The sequence below is a fragment of the Lepisma saccharinum genome, chromosome 4, assembly GCF_977018435.1.
Source record: "Lepisma saccharinum chromosome 4, izLepSacc3.1, whole genome shotgun sequence".
Classification (NCBI taxonomy): Eukaryota; Metazoa; Arthropoda; class Insecta; order Zygentoma; family Lepismatidae; genus Lepisma; species Lepisma saccharinum.
Window position 1 is genome coordinate 60,690,554 of NC_139232.1, and position 20,183 is coordinate 60,710,736.

The 20,183-nt window shown below is 39.4% G+C and overlaps 1 protein-coding gene across 2 annotated transcripts in view; it reads right to left on the reverse strand.

Annotated features, from left to right (window-relative positions):
- The window catches only part of LOC145987173 (neprilysin-like), a 58,041-nt gene extending 38,449 nt beyond the window's left edge, over positions 1-19,592 (reverse strand). Inside the window, exon 1 of one of the 2 annotated variants that reach the window (XM_083121684.1) lies at positions 19,518-19,592. In XM_083121684.1, the coding sequence (XP_082977810.1) occupies positions 19,518-19,591 (74 nt within the window). In that variant the 5' untranslated portion in view covers position 19,592. Of the gene's footprint in view, positions 1-78; positions 240-19,517 lie in introns of those variants that run through there. The other variant, XM_083121685.1, reaches the window with a different exon arrangement.
- Between the last annotated feature and the right edge of the window lie 591 nt (positions 19,593-20,183).

The window sequence follows — 20,183 nt, forward strand, 5'->3', positions numbered from 1 at the left end:
CCTCAAAGTTCGCACATGCACATTGTAACCCAATGAGTACTGTAATATAGCCTACATGAAATTGTGAGTTAGATTTACCTGAGTAATCCCACCAAACGCATTGCAATTTCTGTTATCTTTGGTGCATGAATGTTGGAAAAATTAAAGCTGGAATCATTTTTCCCATCCTCACTTTTTTTATCGTCGTTTTCAATACTTTATACCTCTGTTGAATGTGTGCTGCAGTCTAAACTATTGAAAGACTGATGTGCCTGAACTATAATGTTATCCTTTCTTCCTATATATAATCCCTTGTGCTATTGTCGTTCGATATCCTTCATTCTTCATTTGTAATTAAGACAATATAAGCGTACAGAAAATGTTAGCATCTTTATCATGTATAGCATACTACATCAATGCGTTACAACTTGGTGCAAGAACGAAAATGTAGCAAAGTTTTCATCCTCAACAATAGACTTGTATGACTTTGCAATGTACCTCTGAATAGCTTTAACATGAAACTGATGACATTCTCATTTACAAAGCTCTATTTTTTTTACTTTTAAATCCATTTTATGCTCCGGTAGACTAAGCAGAATTGAACCTACAATTTCAAGTGAGGTCCGAACCATAGTGCAATGCAATGTTATTTTAGCAAAGGAAAAAACTGGTATCAATTGATCACACGATAGCAGGGCAGCTTATCATGAAAATGTGGACACACCGGACAAAATCACCAAATTTTTTCCAGGTACTACTTAGGTGCTTAGCTTTCAATTTTTGATAGGAACCAACTCCTCCGTCGGCCTTCTTGGATTTTATAGCGGCCATTTTGAAATATAGGTATATTATCAATGTCTCGGCTTCTAAATCACTAAGGACCACAAACTTGGTGTCTAAGTATACATATTTGGGGTCAGGGAATACAACTACAAAATTTTTAAATGTATCAGACTATATATTTATTCACTAATATATGTACCAATTACAAACTATTCACCGATTAACAGTTTGGAAAATTAACAAATTTATACAATCGTATGAAAGAAGTTTAAATGCGATATTCACTACACATATTACTAATGATATGCTACCATTTACAAACTATTCACCACTTCAAATAATACATGAAAAATGAGATAATTATACAATTAAAAATGTAATAAATCGTATTATGAAATCCTTTATGAAAGCTGTTGAATTATATGAAGGATTGCCGTTATATGAATTGCTTATGTCGTATTCAAACATTGACATTTGCACAGTTCAGTAAAATTCCAACGAACAGCTTTGCAAACACACCTACCAGTGCAGACTCTTTGACTATTGCAATTACATTTAACCAATTCAGTACATGTCTTTGAAGCAATAGGTAATGTGTTCCATACAGGAACCCATGATGAACTGTCTACTTTCTGAGTCCAGCTCCAGTCTTCTGGATTAGGAGCATGCTGTTGACTGTGCTCACTGGTACACCATACTCCTGCCTGATATACAGCTCGCTTGGAGTGTTGGAGTAGTGCATCCTTCGTTGGTGGAAGTTTCTCCATTGACTTACTCATCTGACAAAACAGCTCCTTCCTGGCTTCATTCACATTGTCTAAATCACAGTTCTTATCATACAATATCACGGTGCAGCGTTCTAATAGTTTAAAATTTTCATTATCAATATCAAGTTCTGTCTAAGGGTGGAGTGCAATGTTGGTAAAGGCATATGTCACTTGAGGATAACAATACCATGCCTCTGATGCAGATTTCTTGCCACGTCCAAAAAATGATGATGTGGTATCACATTCAGTGAAACTGTGGAGTACAGGGAGGGCCAAGGATTTTTCTACACCAAGCTTCTCATAGATAGCATTAATGTCAATATAAGTAAATGTGTTGCCTATACCAAAAGCAACACAAATCTTCAAATCTGCACACAAGGTCATCAGGTGATGGAATTTGCCAATGAGGATCACCACTACGTCCATGTCAACAGTACGCACCATACAGTTATTCATCCATTCAAAAGTGCATCCTGTAAGTGGATAATCAGTCGGGTGTCCGTTTCCTCATGGTCACATGATGGCATGGACCTATCAGTTCCTCGAAGAATAACTTCGGCATCACATGTGACGACAATTGCCTTGCTTTCGGCACATTCAACATTTGCCAATTTGTTTGAAAAAATGCAAAAAGTTCGTTTGTTGGTGTTTTTTTTAAAGAAATTGGGTCCACTTAATTGGGAGCTTGTTCCTTCCTTCACACTTTCTCCTAACAACCTTACCTCGCTTTTCTCTAGTGTCTTCTTTGAGGCTTGTCGGAATGTATTTGTCCCACACTACATCAACTCATTTGCAGCTTTCTAATTGTTTATTGATGTGTGGAATGAATACATGATTAGCACAATCATCAAATGTGACAATGTTGGTAGTTGGGGGTGAGGAAATGCACAACAGTGGCTCCATTGAGAAGTTTCACATCAACATAATCAAGAGGATCATTTGGGGAATCCTTGTTCAGAATGTTCATAAGATCTGACATCTTTCCGAAGCGCAGACTTCCATAGTCAGATAGTGAAGGGGGAAAATTATGATTCTCATGGCTGAAGAATGTAGTCATGTCATTCTCCCTATGCAGCATCACTATGTACAGTTGAGAGAACAGAGAAACATCAGTCTTAAGTAATGATATGTTTCTCTTATCTTTTGTCTTTATCTTTTGTATAGGAGTTCTGAATAAAGGAAGTGATTTTTTTTATTGGTTCATGAATGGAGCGAGTACAATCACTGATAACTGATTTTCAATACTTGTCATACTGATCCTGGCCTACACTCTGAACTTCCGCACCGTATTCACTACACTTTCATCTAAAACATGTCGTGTGTCAAGAGTCAATAACTCGTCATTGTCATCCATAAACGGATTTCCAAAGTCTTTTATGACTGTATATAGACTCCATGATTGTTCCTTAAATGTTTTCTGTGTGGCAAATCCCTCTTCATGATGATGATAACTTTTGTCTTGATTAGGGATGTTTTTATCTTGAAACTCCTTCAATAACTTAGCTTGTTCAGGCCCTGAAACCATCCATTTTCTGAAGGCTGAAGGATTTTCGGTCAGACCAACAGCACCTCCTGAACCCTTGACGACCTTATTATTTTGCTCATGTGCTTGGTCGATTGGTATACTTGAGAATCGGTTCTTGGTTTTGTGGATTATCCAGTGACCCTGCTGGAATGGAAAGTGGAAGATTCTCCAAATCTCGGATGTGTATTGGGATCCATCGTGCATAATTCTGATGGTCGAGAGTGAAGAACCAAGATGCCAGGGCCTTGAGGCTTTCCACATACATATTAAAATTCCTCTCACCCTGCGATCTGATGAAAATGAGGCCCAGCAGCTCCATGTTAAGAATCGTGTCCCAGTACTGGAATGTAGGACTCTTTTCTACCATTGCTTTTCTCCATGAAACCTTGGTTTCATCATCATGTGGTCCTTCAGTTAGTAAGAAAGCATCCTCCTGCAGTTTTTCCAAAGTCAATGCTGTCACTTGGTGAGAATGCCTTGTTCTAATCACATGCGAGGCCGAAGGGAAAGAGTCGGTTGTGCCTGATGAAGCAATACCAGCTTCAGCCAATGCGCAAGTCCATCCTGATCCCTCCAAGTAGTCACCAAACGTTTTCCACATCGCCATCTCAATATGCAAGCCACCCATCATTACTATGAACGTTTCATCTACATGAGTATAAGGCCACTTCCACTGTGTGAACTTGGCTAGGGCATACAAAGGTGCATCAACTGCAAAAACGGGTATATGTCCAGAGTTTAGATATTCTGTAGCCCAACGCACGACATTCATAACATGGTTCATCATGGATTCCTTAGCTGCCTTCTCATAGAAGAGGTGAATAGTTTGTAATTGGTACATATATTAGTGAATAAATGTATATTCTGATACATTTAAAAAAATTGTAGTTGTATTCCCTGACCCCAAATATGTATTCTTAGACACCAAGTTTGTGGTCCTAAGTGATTTAGAAGCCGAGACATTGATAATATACCTATATTTCAAAATGGCCGCTATAAAATCCAAGATGGCCGACGGAGGAGTTGGTTCCTATCAAAAATTGAAAGCTAAGCACCTAAGTAGTACCTGGAAAAAATTTGGTGCTTTTGTCCGGTGTGTCCACATTAACGTGAAATTCGATGTTAAGGTGCCCCACTACGACGATACAGTGTTACTACTGCACTATCTAACAAAACTAATTAGCTGCTATATTCGTACGTGACTAAGGATGTGAATTACAGATGGTTGTTTCATCCTTATGGTAGTGAAATTCGTCCCCATTTTAGTAGGCTGTGAAACCACGTTTCCACCAGCGAGCATGTTCTATGTGAGAGCCCTGTTCTAGAACAATAGCACGACAACGGATCTTCCATTGTAGGAGACATCTATTGAGCACAGCCTGATCAAGTTTTGCCCACTCGTCCTTGCACACTTTCCAAAGACCACCAAGCGCAGTCGATCGACGTTTTTTAAAGTTCCGTTTCAAGAGGCCAAAAACACAAAAGTCCATGGGTGCTGCATCAGGGGACTTGACAGGTATGTCTCTAAATGGGATAGCCTTCACACCGTCTCCTGTTCCCAGGACATGTAAGGCACTGTTCTTCTCGCATTACGGCTGCTGGCGTTTGCACTTTGTCGATATCATTTCCAGGGCCAGCTCTACCATACATGCAACACGTGCATTTGCACGGGGCGGCAAAATGTTTAAAAAAAATGGAAGCTGCATTATTGATCCAGTTTGGTCTTCTTGGGGCGGAGAAAATTCAAATAAAATACATTTGCATATGCAGTATAAAGCAGAAACGGAAAGCAAAGAGTAACTGCGAAAGAAAGCGGTGCCGAAAGTTTATATTAGTTGTCCTCTTACAAATGCAGCTATTATTGTTTTGTCTGTGAAAAATGGTAAGCAACGTCTACTGTGCATGTGCGGTGCCAAGTTACAACGCTATCTATTGTTTGATCGCGGGCCAGTTCGCCAGTCCTCCACCCCCGCCAAGGTTTGAGTTAAACTGACGTGTCGCATTCGGTAGTCGGAAATACAGCTGCATTGTTCTTTAACGTGTTGATCGCGAAAGGTGGTGATGATAACAGTTGGGCTGAAAAGTTCGTAGGCTGACTCATAGATGGCGTTATTAGAATTAAATCCATGTGATTTTTACTTAGCACTAACCTTCAAAAGATACGTGTATAAATTTCACAGCTGCCGGATAATTAGTTCGTGAGATATAGCATTGTGAGTGAAGCCGCTTTTGTTATTGTGAAAAAATGGATAAAAAAGAATTTCGTGTGTTAATAAAGCATTGCTTTTTGGCGAAAAAAAATACTGTTGAAGCCAAGGCTTGGCTTGATAAACATTATTCGGACTCTGCACCAGGAAAATCAACCGTTGAGAAGTGGTTTGCTAAATTTAAACGAGGCGAAATGAGCATCGAAGACGATGCACGCAGTGGACGCCCCAAAGAGGCTGTTACCGACGAAAACATCAAAAAAGTCCACAAAATAATTTTAAATGATCGTAAAGTGAAGTTGATCGAGACAGCTGAGACTTTAAAAATATGAAAGGAACGTGTTGGACATATTGTGCATGAATATTTGAACATGCGAAAGCTGTGTGCAAAATGGGTGCTGCGCGTGCTCACAATCGATCAAAAGCAACAACGTTTTGATGATTCGGAGCAATGTTTAGTGATATTCAACCGTAATAAACACGAATTTTTCCGTAGATATATTACAATGGATGAAACATGGCTCCATAACTACACTCCAGAGTCCAATCGACAGTCAGCCGAGTGGACTGCACGTGATGAACCGAATCCAAAGCGTGGAAAGACGCAACAGTCGGCTGGCAAGGTTATGGCATCAGTATTCTGGGATGCGCATGGTATTATATTCATCGATTACCTCAAAAAGGGCCAGACCATCAACAGCGTTTATTACATAGCGTTGTTGGAGTGTTTAAAGGATGAAATCACGAAAAAACGGCCCCATTTGAAGAAGAAAAAAGTGCTGTTTCATCAAGACAATGCACCGTGTCACAAATCAATGAAAACGATGGCAAAATTATATGAATTAGACTACGAATTGCTTCCCCATCCACCATATTCTCCAGATCTGGCCCCCAGTGACTTTTTCCTGTTTGCAGACCTTAAAAGAATGCTCGCTGGAAAGAAATTTAGCACTGATGAAGAGGTAATCGCCGAAACTGAGGCCTATTTTGAGGCTAAAGAGAAATCGTACTATAAAAATGACATCGAAAAATTGTATGACCGCAATAATCGTTGTATCGCCCTCGAAGGCAACTATATTGAATAATAAAATCGAATTTTGTCAAAAAAATATTTTTTACTATGTTAGCCTACGAACTTTTCAGCCCAACTGTTATGTATTGCCGAATCACGCAAGACCCAATAGTAAGTACGAATATCCGCCGCTTTTGTCGTTGCTGGTTGTACCTCATTTACGATCTTGACGGTGTAACGATAGTGCAGTTAGCCTTGACGTCCACAGGATTTTTTCCAGGGAGGGACTAGGAAGGTATTTTTTTCCAGGGGGGGAAACAAGGCACATTTTCCCCAATAATAGCTAGTGTTGTTCCGTCAAAAAACATTGCTTAAATTTGAATTTATCATGTTCGTGCAATAATTAACACACATTATTGTGGCTGAAATGAAATTATATGTGTGAAATATATAATTTTTGGTTGACTTTCACTTTCCAGGGGGGGCACGGCCCCTCTTCCGGACGCCCATGACAGTTAGTAGTATATGTCGTGTGTGGGAACGGGCGCACGTTTGAGTGTGACAATGTATTGAGAGACCTGTGTATTTGTGCTGTCATTAAAATAACCGTAAGGGATTTAAAAATTACACATGTCAACAAATTTTAACTTTGAAAATTGTACAGAGAAGAAACATTGTGATCCTGTATCAATATGTGATGCTGAATCCCAAAATGTAACCCATTTTTTTACAGCACCCTCAGATTTGTTGTTATTTTAGTTTTTCATACACTACGTACAAAAAAATGCAACAAACTTGAAGAGCATACATTTGCAATAATATTGCATGTTGTTGAATATATAATGGAAATTGACATTCAAAATGACAAATTAAATGTATGACAAACATTATATTATACATATTATACATATATGTATATCATTGTAACAATACAGTTAAATACAATTTAGTGTAATACAATAGATGCATCTGTGAAAACTTGCATTTACATAGTGGAATGCAGGAACCGTTTCAAGACACTTCTTCTTTTATGTGCTATCGAATCCTCTCTTTGAAGGACCCAACAATAGTCACTCATCATAGATGGATCCCATTTTCCTTTATAACGCTGCTCCATCTGTAAAATGTCCTGTTGGAAGCGTTCACCTTCTTCGTCGCTCACATCAGCCAGATTGTTAGGGAAAAAATTGAAATGGGAATGTAGGAAGTGGATTTTGAGAGACATCCTGCACCCCCAATGCCTTGTAATTATCAAGGAGTGTTTGCACTAGTTTTTCACTATCTTCTTCTTTCTTATTGCCAAGGAATCCTTTCACAACAGCTTTAAATTAATCCGATGCTGCAAGTTCCTTGGGAGAAAGTTTTTCTACAAAAAGGCTATCATTAACAATTTTCTAATTTGTTGTCCAATGAAAATTCCTTCTTTTAATTTTGCATCAATCACAGCAGGAAAAATTGAACGTAAATATTTAAAACGTAAAATATTTAAAAATTTGTCCTGTTTTGTCCATACCTTTTACAAAAATTTTCATTAGTCCTAATTTAATATGCAAAGGAGGAAGAAATACTCTCTGAGGATCAACTAAATGGGTAAATTTGACATTATCTTGACCTGCCGTGAATTCTTCTCTTACTGGCCATTCTGTACGTATGTAGTGGTGTTGAGTATCACGGCTGTCCCAGAGGCACAGAAAACAAGGATATTTGGTAAATCCACTCTGCATGCCAAGTAGAAGACCAATTACTTTAAGGTCTCCGCATATATGCCAACGGTATTCCTCGTATTTAATTGCTTCAAGAATATGGCACATATTTTCGTAAGTTTCCTTCATTGCTACAGAGTATGCTACAGGCACAGAAGGAAATTTATTACCATTATGGAACAAAACTGCTTTTAAACTAACTTTAGATGCGTCAATAAATAAACGCCATTCCTCAGACTTATGTTGCATACCTAACTTTAACATCAGACCACCTACATCGTTGCATGCACAAACTCCAGAATCTGTAATGTTGAAAAATTGCAAGAAATCGTAATTTCTGCTTCTGTACACTGAAACCTTTGTACCTTTATTAAGCAACTTCCATTCTTGAAGCCGAGAACCTAGAAGCTCTGCAGACTGTTTAGATAGGTACAAATCACGTACCAGATCGTTAAGTTCCTCTTGTGTAATGAGATGAGGCCCTTCTTCTTCATTCTCATCTGGAACATAGATGTCATCGTTTGAGGTAGAAGGATACAGCTCCATATCATCATCAGCTGGCCCAATCAAATCTGGCAATGTAGAAGGTGGCACTGGAAAGGAACGGGTACGTTGTCGCCGTGCGGTATGGGCCTTATTGCGGAAGGGAGGTTTGGATATTGAATACACCTCTCGTTTTTAGATGAAAAACCACTCACATTTGTTAAGCAAAAGCAACAGTCATCGGTATGTTTTTTTTTGGTTCACGCCAAACCATTGGAACACCAAATGACAAGTGATCTTTCTTGCCCTTCAACCACTGAGTCCGTCTTGCGTTACAATTTGTACAGACCACGTGAGGTGCCCAATCACTATCCTGATCTCCAAGAGCACAGCCGAAATACAACTTATATGCTGTCCTCAGTAGTTCGGAAATCGAACGCCTACGAGTTTTCGGTGTAAATTCACCGCAAACATAACAAAATATATTTGGTGAATTTTTACAACTACGCCTTTGCTTCATATTCGAACACTGATCGCTGCCACACACGATAAAACACTTTACTTCGGCTGAAGAATATGACTCGTTTGTGATAGCAGCCACCCGAATGACACGCGTTCGTTTAACCTAACGCAGCGTCAAACAATGCTTCCTTCCTACCTTCTTTCCCCCTGGTTGTCGGTGTGTGAAAATGATACTTTTTAACAACAATGTAGCCTTCCAACAATGCTTATTTAAAATATATATAATTAACAAAGGGAATCAGGCTCGTAGATAGATGGGGGGCAGGGGGGCGACTGCCTCCCCTGAGAGCCTGCTCTGCCCATCTGTGAAAAATACAGAACACATTCCAACCTGCAATTTTCACTAAACTTTACAATTATATAATGTGTTACTCTAGCAACATTACAAAGACACTTATTGATTTTGTGATTTATTAGGGTGTACGGGATTCCGTATAATGTCGTATCAGGATTGGGGGTGGGGGGAAATTCCCTTCCAGATTAGACTTCAGGAAATGATTTCACAACTTTCAGTATCTAGAACAGTTGCGACATTTTGAGTAGTATTGTACTAAAGGTGCCTAATGTGTTTGGATGTTTTTCTTGGATGTGTTGCTATGAACTTTGAATTGCTTAAATTTTTGTTTCCCAAGTCTATCTTTTGGTAATAGTGTGGTAGAGAGAGGGAGTGGATATTTGATTTTTGTAATTTTGCGTTGCTTTTCTGCCACTTCTAGCTAATCGCAACAATGAAGGATGACGTGACACTCATAAACAGTACCACAACTACAGGAGGCGAGGGGCGTTGTCCCCTCCCCCTGACCTCGGACAGAAGTCTATTCTAGGGGAAGCAAACATTGAAGTCAAAAAACAAGACTAGGAGAATCTAAGAATAGCAGGACAATTGGATACTCATGATGGAATTAGTTTTTACGTGTTCCTTGCATTTTTCTACCAGATGGCCAAGGGCACTTGCAAGGGGCAATTGCCCACCCTCGATTTCAAATTTTATTAAAAAAAAAAACATTTCGTAAAATTTTCTTGCTCGCTTCGCTCGCAATTTCAACTGTTCTCATAGTCCAAGTTCAGAGCCATAGCTATGGAGCGGCAGGAGTCGGCCCTGGGAGCCAAACGATCTATATGGGAAGAAAAAATGTTAAAGAGAATGCCATGGTGCTCCGTGAAATTATTGCACCTATTAAAACAATTTATTTCTATGAACCTTAATATGAAATATTAATTTGAATTTGAATTTTAAAATTTGGGTGCGTCAGCACTAAGGCTATTTTGCACCCGTCACATTATACGGGGTCCAGCCCCTTATCGTTACACATAACAACCCTAACGTTGCATAACTAAAATCATAAAATATTCTGACTTTCGTTAAAAGCTGAGGCTGTAAAGGAGCATTCAGCACAAATAAGGACAACACAAACAAAATTATACTGGCCATGGGGCCAGTTGCCAGAGCCTCGTTAGTCTGCAGTCAAGGGTGTACTAGGATATGTGGAAGTGAGGTTGACTATTGGATGAACTACATGGAAGGAGCACCCCTTACACCGCATGAAATATTAATGATGACACTGTAATCCAAGAAGTCATTGATCAATCAAGGGATTCCTATTTGTTTGTCAGGTGTCAAAAAATGTATTTCAACTATAATATAATGCAATCCACACAATATTTTGCAAAATGGTTAACGTATCCAGTAGGCAAACGTTGTCTCCCCTTTGAAAGAAATAGAGTCCGTGATGGACTAAGGGACCCATGTTTTAATGGTGTTGTTGGATTATCGTTAGATTCCTTTGTGCTTAAAAATCGTGCATACTGGAAACTAGAGGGAATCATTATGAAGCATCATTTATAAAGGACTCCCTTAATCAGTTCTGCAGAGAGGCCCAAAGTTGTTGGTGCATATTAATCGTCTATTAACATTATCGACCTGCAAATATCAACTAGATACAGTCCCTATTAGCCTACCTAGGTATTTATGTTAAACTTCATATTCTTTGGCAATCTGAAAAGGTCATTATCGAAATATTGCTATTTGATGTTGCTTGAAGTTCTTTTGTTCGTTGTAGTTTCAAGATATCATCCCTTTTCTGTTACTTATCTCTTTCGGGCGAGGGGGCAAGTGCCTCTGTGTACCCTGTTATATCTGCCAATGCGACACAATAAATTAAAAATTTGCCCCCTCTAGGATTGACTTCGCCCCCCCCCCTACAAAGAATTCCTGGCTACGGACCTGAAGGGAATACGATAACTTAAATGGAAACAAACACATCTGTTTGTTGTATAAAAACCTAATTAACATTTACTTTATGGATGAAAAATAAGATCAATCAAAAACTCATAAACCTTACGTGATGGGAAAAAAACTAATTACTTTTTTTGAATTCAGCATCACCGAATTAGTAAAGTGCACTAAGTTTCTTCCGTGTACATTTTTCATTGTTGACATGTGTTATTTGTTGCATTTGTAATTGTAAACTAAGGTATGTCTGATAAAAGGAAAAAACTCTCGGGTGCAGAATATCGTAAACGCAAACGAGAAAAAGAACGCAATATAGAAAAACAAAGTGGAGCTTTGCACAAATTTCTGAAACTTGAGGCAAGCGATGTAGTGAAGGCCGAAGAATTCGAAACCGAATTTGTAAATAGAAAAGCTAGAAAAGTTTATTTGTAAACTTTCCAACTTAAGGGGGGAAATGATACAAAGTTAATAGTGTAATCATGAAGAAATCATAGTTTACGAAGCGTACATAATTGTACATACAGAGTTTATTGTAAATAGTAATGAAAAGAAGATATGTTACTTCATGTAAAACGTTCTGGAAAATGTACATAATTTTGTACAGTATAAATAGTCATGAAGAAATAGTGAAACAAAACAGAAGAGCTGAGAGTTCTGCCCGTCGGCAGAAACTATGGTGAGTAAATGCAACAGATATTTTTTTATTATTAGTCTTAAATATATATATATATTTTATTTATAAATAACATATCTTCTCACATTATGTATTCCCCTTCATTTTATTATGTTAAAAATTGGTTATACCATGTGAAATTGCACTGATAAAAGCTTAGTTGTTTATACATTACGTTTTCTTTGTACGTATTTTGGGGTGGGGGTGGCAAGAAGTAAAATTGCAAGGGGCGGCAAAATTCCTAAGGCCGGGGCTGATCATTGGCATACAAAGCAGGAGCATGTTGGCGGTAGATGGGGTCTAATACGTGCTCGATGTAGTAGGCTGCATTCACCTTCACAGTCGATGACCAGGGACTGCGAACCGAATTTGAACTCGAACTGAAACATGTTCCAGTTCGACTTATAGTTCGCATTCGAACCTGAACTGAAATGTTTCGCTACATTCTGGTGCACCATAACCCTCCGTTTACTTTCAGTTTCAGTTCAGTTCCGGAATGAAACCTCATTGTGAACACTTTTGGTTCGCACCCGAACCTGAACTGAAATGTTTCGCTACATTCCGGTGCACCATAACCCTCCGTGTACTTTCAGTTTCAGTTCAGTTCCGGAATGAAACCTCATTGTGAACACTTTTGGTTCGCACCCGAACCTGAACTGAAATGTTTCGCTACATTCTGGTGCACCATACCCTCCGTGTACTTTCAGTTTCAGTTCAGTTCCGGAATGAAACTTCATTGTGAACACTTTTGGTTCGCACCCGAACCTGAACTGAAATGTTTCGCTACATTCTGGTGCACCATAACCCTCCGTGTACTTTCAGTTTAAGTTTTGTTCCGGAATGAAACTTCATCGTGAACACTTTTGGTTCGCACCCGAACCTGAACTGAAATGTTCCGCTGCATTCTGGTGCACCATAACCCTCCTTGTACTTTCAGTTTAAGTTTTGTTTCGGAATAAAACTTCGTAGTGAACAATTTGGTATTTTGGGGGCTGCCAGATCCGAATATTTGTAAATAGATAAGATCCCTCAATTTTTTTGCCTGAGAGTCCCCCTTGACATAATTGAATATTTCTGTGTACCCCCTGAATTCTCAATATTTTATATACCTAAAAATTGTATGAAATAAGTGTGAAAAATGACACCAAACACAAACTCATTGCTTCCAATACGCTCATAATAATATGGGTACGTAGTTATTAGTTCTGAGTGGCAATATGTTTGTAATTCGTATATCTTGGTCGTGTTTGGTGTCATTTTTCACATTTTATAGCCCAGATTTCAATTATAACAAAATAAATGTAATATTGTTACAACATAAAAAAATAACATTGTTGATTCAAATAGTCAGTAGGTGACTCACTAGTCACTACGTCCGTCCGGTCCAGTTTCTATTGCGTCACCACCTGTAGGAAGGGAACAGGAAGTATGTATTTTCCAACAGTGCCTTACATCGCATTGTATTCCCGTTCCCAACCAATCACGTGGCCTCCTACCCGACTGCCATGCCATCAAACTGTTTAAATCCAGGTACTATAAATAACCCTGTTCATACAAGATATTAATCAAATCCACATTGGAATCGTGTTTTTCACCACAGCTGCAGCGCAATTCAAGAAATAATTCTCATATCGGCATTGTCCTAGAGTGGTGGTCATTGGTTCTGCGGTCACGAAAGAAGTTTGATCGACACACTGTCGTCTTAAACCACAATACATTTTCTTTCAATGGGTAACTGGGGAAGGCAAGTGCAAGGCGCATTTTTCCCACTTTTCATTGTGGTTACTCTTGGGAGGGCGCATTTTTCCCACTTTTATTGCGAGAGCGCACTTTTCCCGGGCGCATTTTTCCCGACACCGGTGGTTTTGGCTGCACCAGCCACCCAGGTAAGCGTGGAGCGGTTGTTCTCAAGTGTGAAGTTTGTAATGTCAGATTTGAGGTGCAACCTTTCCTCTCCAACACTTGATGATCTCATGGTCTTGCAGACGAATGCTTTATTCCAAAAGCGTTCTGATCAGCACTTGCCAGCCTTAAACCAAGATGAAAATTCTTTCAGTTCCTCTATTAGCTCCAGTAGTGTTTACGAGTTCGTCGAGGAGGAAGGTGAATAGTCGTTGTCTTTCATGCTCACATGTTTGCTGTCGTTTTTCATAATTCTCGTTTGGAAAGACATTTAAAAGATTATCATTGTAAGATTTATGTATGACCTAATTTCCTTTTTTATTCAAAATTTAAATAATAGCTGTTAAAGTGCAAATGTTACATACGAGGAGGAGAAACTCGTACTACAAAATTATGACATGTATCATTTACAATCAACCAAAGTTTGTGAAGCATATTTTTAAGTGCTCTTTCCTTAATCCATGGTTATTTGTAGGTGTGAAAATATCCATCGAGGATAGATGCTTATTGCATTTTTCATAAATTAACAGTTCATACACTATTTTATTTTAATTTTCTATTTTCAGGAATTCAGAAAACCAAACAAAATGATGTAATTACATACGAAAGAGTAAATGCCATTTTCCATGAATTGGAAAATTTTCTGCCATAGGAAAATCTAATGTGTATTAATCTTATTGATGTAGTTTTGCGCAAAAATGGACACACTTATGAAGCTAGCCACAGCTCACATAGAATTGTATCTGTTTTATTCTACAATTTGGTTGCTGTACTGTGATGACATACGCTACTTTCATAAAAGTATTTGTTTAACTACTTTCTGTACTGTGATGTCATACGCTACTTTCAGAAATGTATGTTTGATTAACTACAATTTGGTTACTGTAATGAAGATACGTAACTTCTTTCACAGTTAATTTTCATCCCATTGTTTGATGCCATTTTGAACTGAATCAACTGAGGTAAAAGTGACGCGGCGGATTCATATACACTTTTCGTTTTCATTTCACAGATAATTACAAAAAAGTACAATTGTCAGTACAATGTGAGATACAGTTCTTAAATGAAAATAATGTAAAAGTTACTCAGTATTTTTCTCGATCTCAAACATAGCAAAACGCGCCCAGATCCTTAACATTTGGGTCTGGAAAAAGTCCATTTTCGCGCAAAACTACATCAATAAGATTAATACACATTAGATTTTCCTATGGCAGAAAATTTTCCAATTCATGGAAAATGGCATTTACTCTTTCGTATGTAATTACATCATTTTGTTTGGTTTTCTGAATTCCTGAAAATAGAAAATTAAAATAAAATAGTGTATGAACTGTTAATTTATGAAAAATGCAATAAGCATCTATCCTCGATGGATATTTTCACACCTACAAATAACCATGGATTAAGGAAAGAGCACTTAAAAATATGCTTCACAAACTTTGGTTGATTGTAAATGATACATGTCATAATTTTGTAGTACGAGTTTCTCCTCCTCGTATGTAACATTTGCACTTTAACAGCTATTATTTAAATTTTGAATAAAAAAGGAAATTAGGTCATACATAAATCTTACAATGATAATCTTTTAAATGTCTTTCCAAACGAGAATTATGAAAAACGACAGCAAACATGTGAGCATGAAAGACAACGACTATTCACCTTCCTCCTCGACGAACTCGTAAACACTACTGGAGCTAATAGAGGAACTGAAAGAATTTTCATCTTGGTTTAAGGCTGGCAAGTGCTGATCAGAACGCTTTTGGAATAAAGCATTCGTCTGCAAGACCATGAGATCATCAAGTGTTGGAGAGGAAAGGTTGCACCTCAAATCTGACATTACAAACTTCACACTTGAGAACAACCGCTCCACGCTTACCTGGGTGGCTGGTGCAGCCAAAACCACCGGTGTCGGGAAAAATGCGCCCGGGAAAAGTGCGCTCTCGCAATAAAAGTGGGAAAAATGCGCCCTCCCAAGAGTAACCACAATGAAAAGTGGGAAAAATGCGCCTTGCACTTGCCTTCCCCAGTTACCCATTGAAAGAAAATGTATTGTGGTTTAAGACGACAGTGTGTCGATCAAACTTCTTTCGTGACCGCAGAACCAATGACCACCACTCTAGGACAATGCCGATATGAGAATTATTTCTTGAATTGCGCTGCAGCTGTGGTGAAAAACACGATTCCAATGTGGATTTGATTAATATCTTGTATGAACAGGGTTATTTATAGTACCTGGATTTAAACAGTTTGATGGCATGGCAGTCGGGTAGGAGGCCACGTGATTGGTTGGGAACGGGAATACAATGCGATGTAAGGCACTGTTGGAAAATACATACTTCCTGTTCCTTCCTACAGGTGGTGACGCAATAGAAACTGGACCGGACGGACGTAGTGACTAGTGAGTCACCTACTGACTATTTGAATCAACAATGTTATTTTTTTATGTTGTAACAATATTACATTTATTTTGTTATAATTGAAATCTGGGCTATAAAATATGAAAATGACACCAAACACGACCAAGATATACGAATTACAAACATATTGCCACTCAGAACTAATAACTACGTATCCATATTATTACAACCTTGGTGACAATGAAGTTCGACCAGAAAGGAATACGTGATTAAATGCACAGAAGCATAGGCGGTGGAATGGGTGACCCGCAGAAGTGACGCATGTGTGTAAGAGGAGGCGTGTGAGCAGGCAAGAATCGTGATCCCAGCATGTTGCACCCAAGGTCACGTAAAGAACGAAAACGGGGAACAATACACGTGACATTGAACTTCGACCATTCACCAGACCCATACGGCAAATTCCAGATAGTGGCGCATTCGACGGGAGCATGACGTCACGGACACGATAAGGGAGTCCGCCGTATATAAGCGCGTGCTGTGCACCGAGGAACAGCAGTGCATCATCACCATAGCCAGGGGCAAACCTATTGACAACACCGTGAGGAGAAGAGTGGTGGAGTTGCAACGGGATGGACTCAGTGAACGGGAAATAGGGCGCCAACTGAACTTACCCAAGTCAACCGTCCACTGTATCATCAAACACCACCAAAGTACGGGTACTACAGAGCCAGGTAAGGCCCCCGGTCGAAAACGCCTGCTGAGCGTGCGTGACCTACGGATATTTAGGCGCTATATCCAGACCAACAATCATGTTTCTGTGGCCGAATTACGACTGTGGACTCGAGAACGCTTTCACATTGAAGTGTCAACCAGAACCATTCGCCGTTACCTACAGCGATGCGGTTACCGTGTGTACAAAGCGAAACGTAAACCCTTCCTTTCCATGTTGAACAAAGGCAATCGACTACGCTGGGCACGAATGTACCGGGGATGGACATTTCGGCAGTGGAACAGGGTTTTGTGGAAGGACGAATCCATTTTCAATGTTGTGTACGGGAAAATACGGAAAACAGTCATTTGTCGGAAGGAGGAACAGAATGAAGCAAAATGTTATGCACGTCGGGTACAGAAAGCTGCGTCAGTGATGATATGGGGATGCATGACGGCATCTGGGGTTGGCCCACTACACGTCTGTGAGGGCATTATGAATGCACACGCCTATACACGCATACTGGAGCGGCATCTTCCCACAGTGCGAAGGCACCTGTTCCACAGGTGGCGTCTCATCTTTCAACACGACAATGCCAGGCCTCATACAGCGCGGCTGACAAGAGAATGGTTGACTCGCCATCACGTGCGAACTCTGCCATGGCCACCATCGAGTCCCGACCTCTCGCCCATTGAGAATGAATGGCTTGTTCTTAAGCGACGTGTGCAACAGCGGGGACCCACGACAGTGGCTGCTCTTATCGCCTGCCTGCAGGAGGAATGGCACCGCATCGATGTGAAATACCTTGAACGACTCGTCCGCAGCATGCCCCGACGCATTGCCACAGTTATTCGCCGACGGGGCGGCGTCACACCATGGTAAACAGGATCCCCTCTAACAGTGGTCGAACTTCAATGTCACGTGTAGATGGACGAAGATGTTTTATTTTGTGTGGACACCATACGTTGCTGCGTTGCAGCGGAAATTTATGTTTTCCTTTGTTCCATGTAGCCTGCTGAATAAAATATGTTTAGCATATGCATGTGTTCTCCTTCTTTCACAACGCACTTCTATATTTGTGACTGGTCAAACTTCATTGTCACTAAGGTTGTATGAGCGTATTGGAAGCAATGAGTTTGTGTTTGGTGTCATTTTTCACACTTATTTCATACAATTTTTAGGTATATAAAATATTGAGAATTCAGGGGGTACACAGAAATATTCAATTATGTCAAGGGGGACTCTCAGGCAAAAAAATTGAGGGATCTTATCTATTTACAAATATTCGGATCTGGCAGCCCCCAAAATACCAAATTGTTCACTACGAAGTTTTATTCCGAAACAAAACTTAAACTGAAAGTACAAGGAGGGTTATGGTGCACCAGAATGCAGCGGAACATTTCAGTTCAGGTTCGGGTGCGAACCAAAAGTGTTCACGATGAAGTTTCATTCCGGAACAAAACTTAAACTGAAAGTACACGGAGGGTTATGGTGCACCAGAATGTAGCGAAACATTTCAGTTCAGGTTCGGGTGCGAACCAAAAGTGTTCACAATGAAGTTTCATTCCGGAACTGAACTGAAACTGAAAGTACACGGAGGGTATGGTGCACCAGAATGTAGCGAAACATTTCAGTTCAGGTTCGGGTGCGAACCAAAAGTGTTCACAATGAGGTTTCATTCCGGAACTGAACTGAAACTGAAAGTACACGGAGGGTTATGGTGCACCGGAATGTAGCGAAACATTTCAGTTCAGGTTCGGGTGCGAACCAAAAGTGTTCACAATGCGGTTTCATTCCGGAACTGAACTGAAACTGAAAGTACACGGAGGGTAATGGTGCACCAGAATGTAGCGAAACATTTCAGTTCAGGTTCGAATGCGAACTATAAGTCGAACTGAAGCATGTTTCAGTTCGAGTTCAAATTCGGTTCGCAGTCCCTGATTTGCACAGAAACCTGCCACTACCATAAACCCTTTCGGGAAACTTGTAGTTAATGTGCATTAGATGTGCAAAAAGCTACAAGCCCTTCACATGTATGAGTGAAAGAAATAAAATATTGAGAAAAATCGGAAGAATACAGGATAATACATATTTTGGAAAGTACAAAATAATGAAGTACATTTTTTTATAAAGCTTATATTTTGTTCAAAGTAATCATTCAACTTATACATTGCTGTGATTCCCCCCCCCCTAACTATGTCAGATCACCTGGCTCACATGTGTGAGTTTGTTTTTAGTACTGAAATAATACAGATGGCTCCGAAAGGTAGGCTATTACTTATTCTGGGTATCATATGCAGTGCACCAATGTTGGTCTCAGAGAGGGTAGAGACTAGCTGATCCTTCACGGGCGACTCAAGAAACAAGAATGCACGGTGCGCTATGACGCTAGAGGTCCCAGGTTCGAATCTCGGGCTGGGCATGGGTGTTCTTTGTGTGAGTGTCCCTTCATCAATTTCTTCATATCATCACTCATCCTCATCCTCTCGATTAGCCAAAAGTGGCAGAAAAGCGAAGTAAAGTAAATCAAATCAATCAATCGATCGAGAAACAAGAAAAGCTTTTATCCACACATATGGGTATAAAAAAGATGACTCCTTCTAGCTACGAATTATTATCGAAATATTATGAACTCCAGTGTCTCTACAAATTGATAACTACCAACCTCTTATTCCAGGGTAACAATGGCACTTCTTCCTCCTTCTTGGATCCTAGTGCAGAGAGAATGTAAACCATCATCTTCCCAACAATATGTACTTCTACAAAACTGGATAGTTTCTTGCGCAGAGTCGCTTTCATATATGATGGAAAGGTAAACGTACTTATCTAAGGGAAAACCCACCGTCTTATCCACAAAATCCACAAGGTAAATTTAAATCATTGCTGTAAATCGTTCCTTTTGGCAGATTTCCCGACTCTGGGTATGGGAATGAGTATTTGAGGGTAGTCGTTTTTCACGTATATTAGCAAAAGGCAGAAACATCTAAAAAAAACTTCCAAAGATTACGTTTATTTGTTATAAAAATTACGAAAAATTTCAAATTTGTATTAATATCGGACCCGTTATCCAAAATTTATTAGGAGGATTATGATTTTGAATTTTTTGGATGGTATATCACTGTATATGATAGACAAATTACTTGTAAATTGAAGGGCTCGGGTGTAAAACATGGTAAGTGGTCATTTCTGAGTTCATTGATAAAAAAGGTTATTACAAGCTATTCAGTAGATATATTGTTTTCGTGTTGTGTTTACCAATTTCAAAAGGCTTCACTGAGTCCAATGCAAATTGTATGACATGGCAATTTCACTCGAAAATTGAAGGATGGCA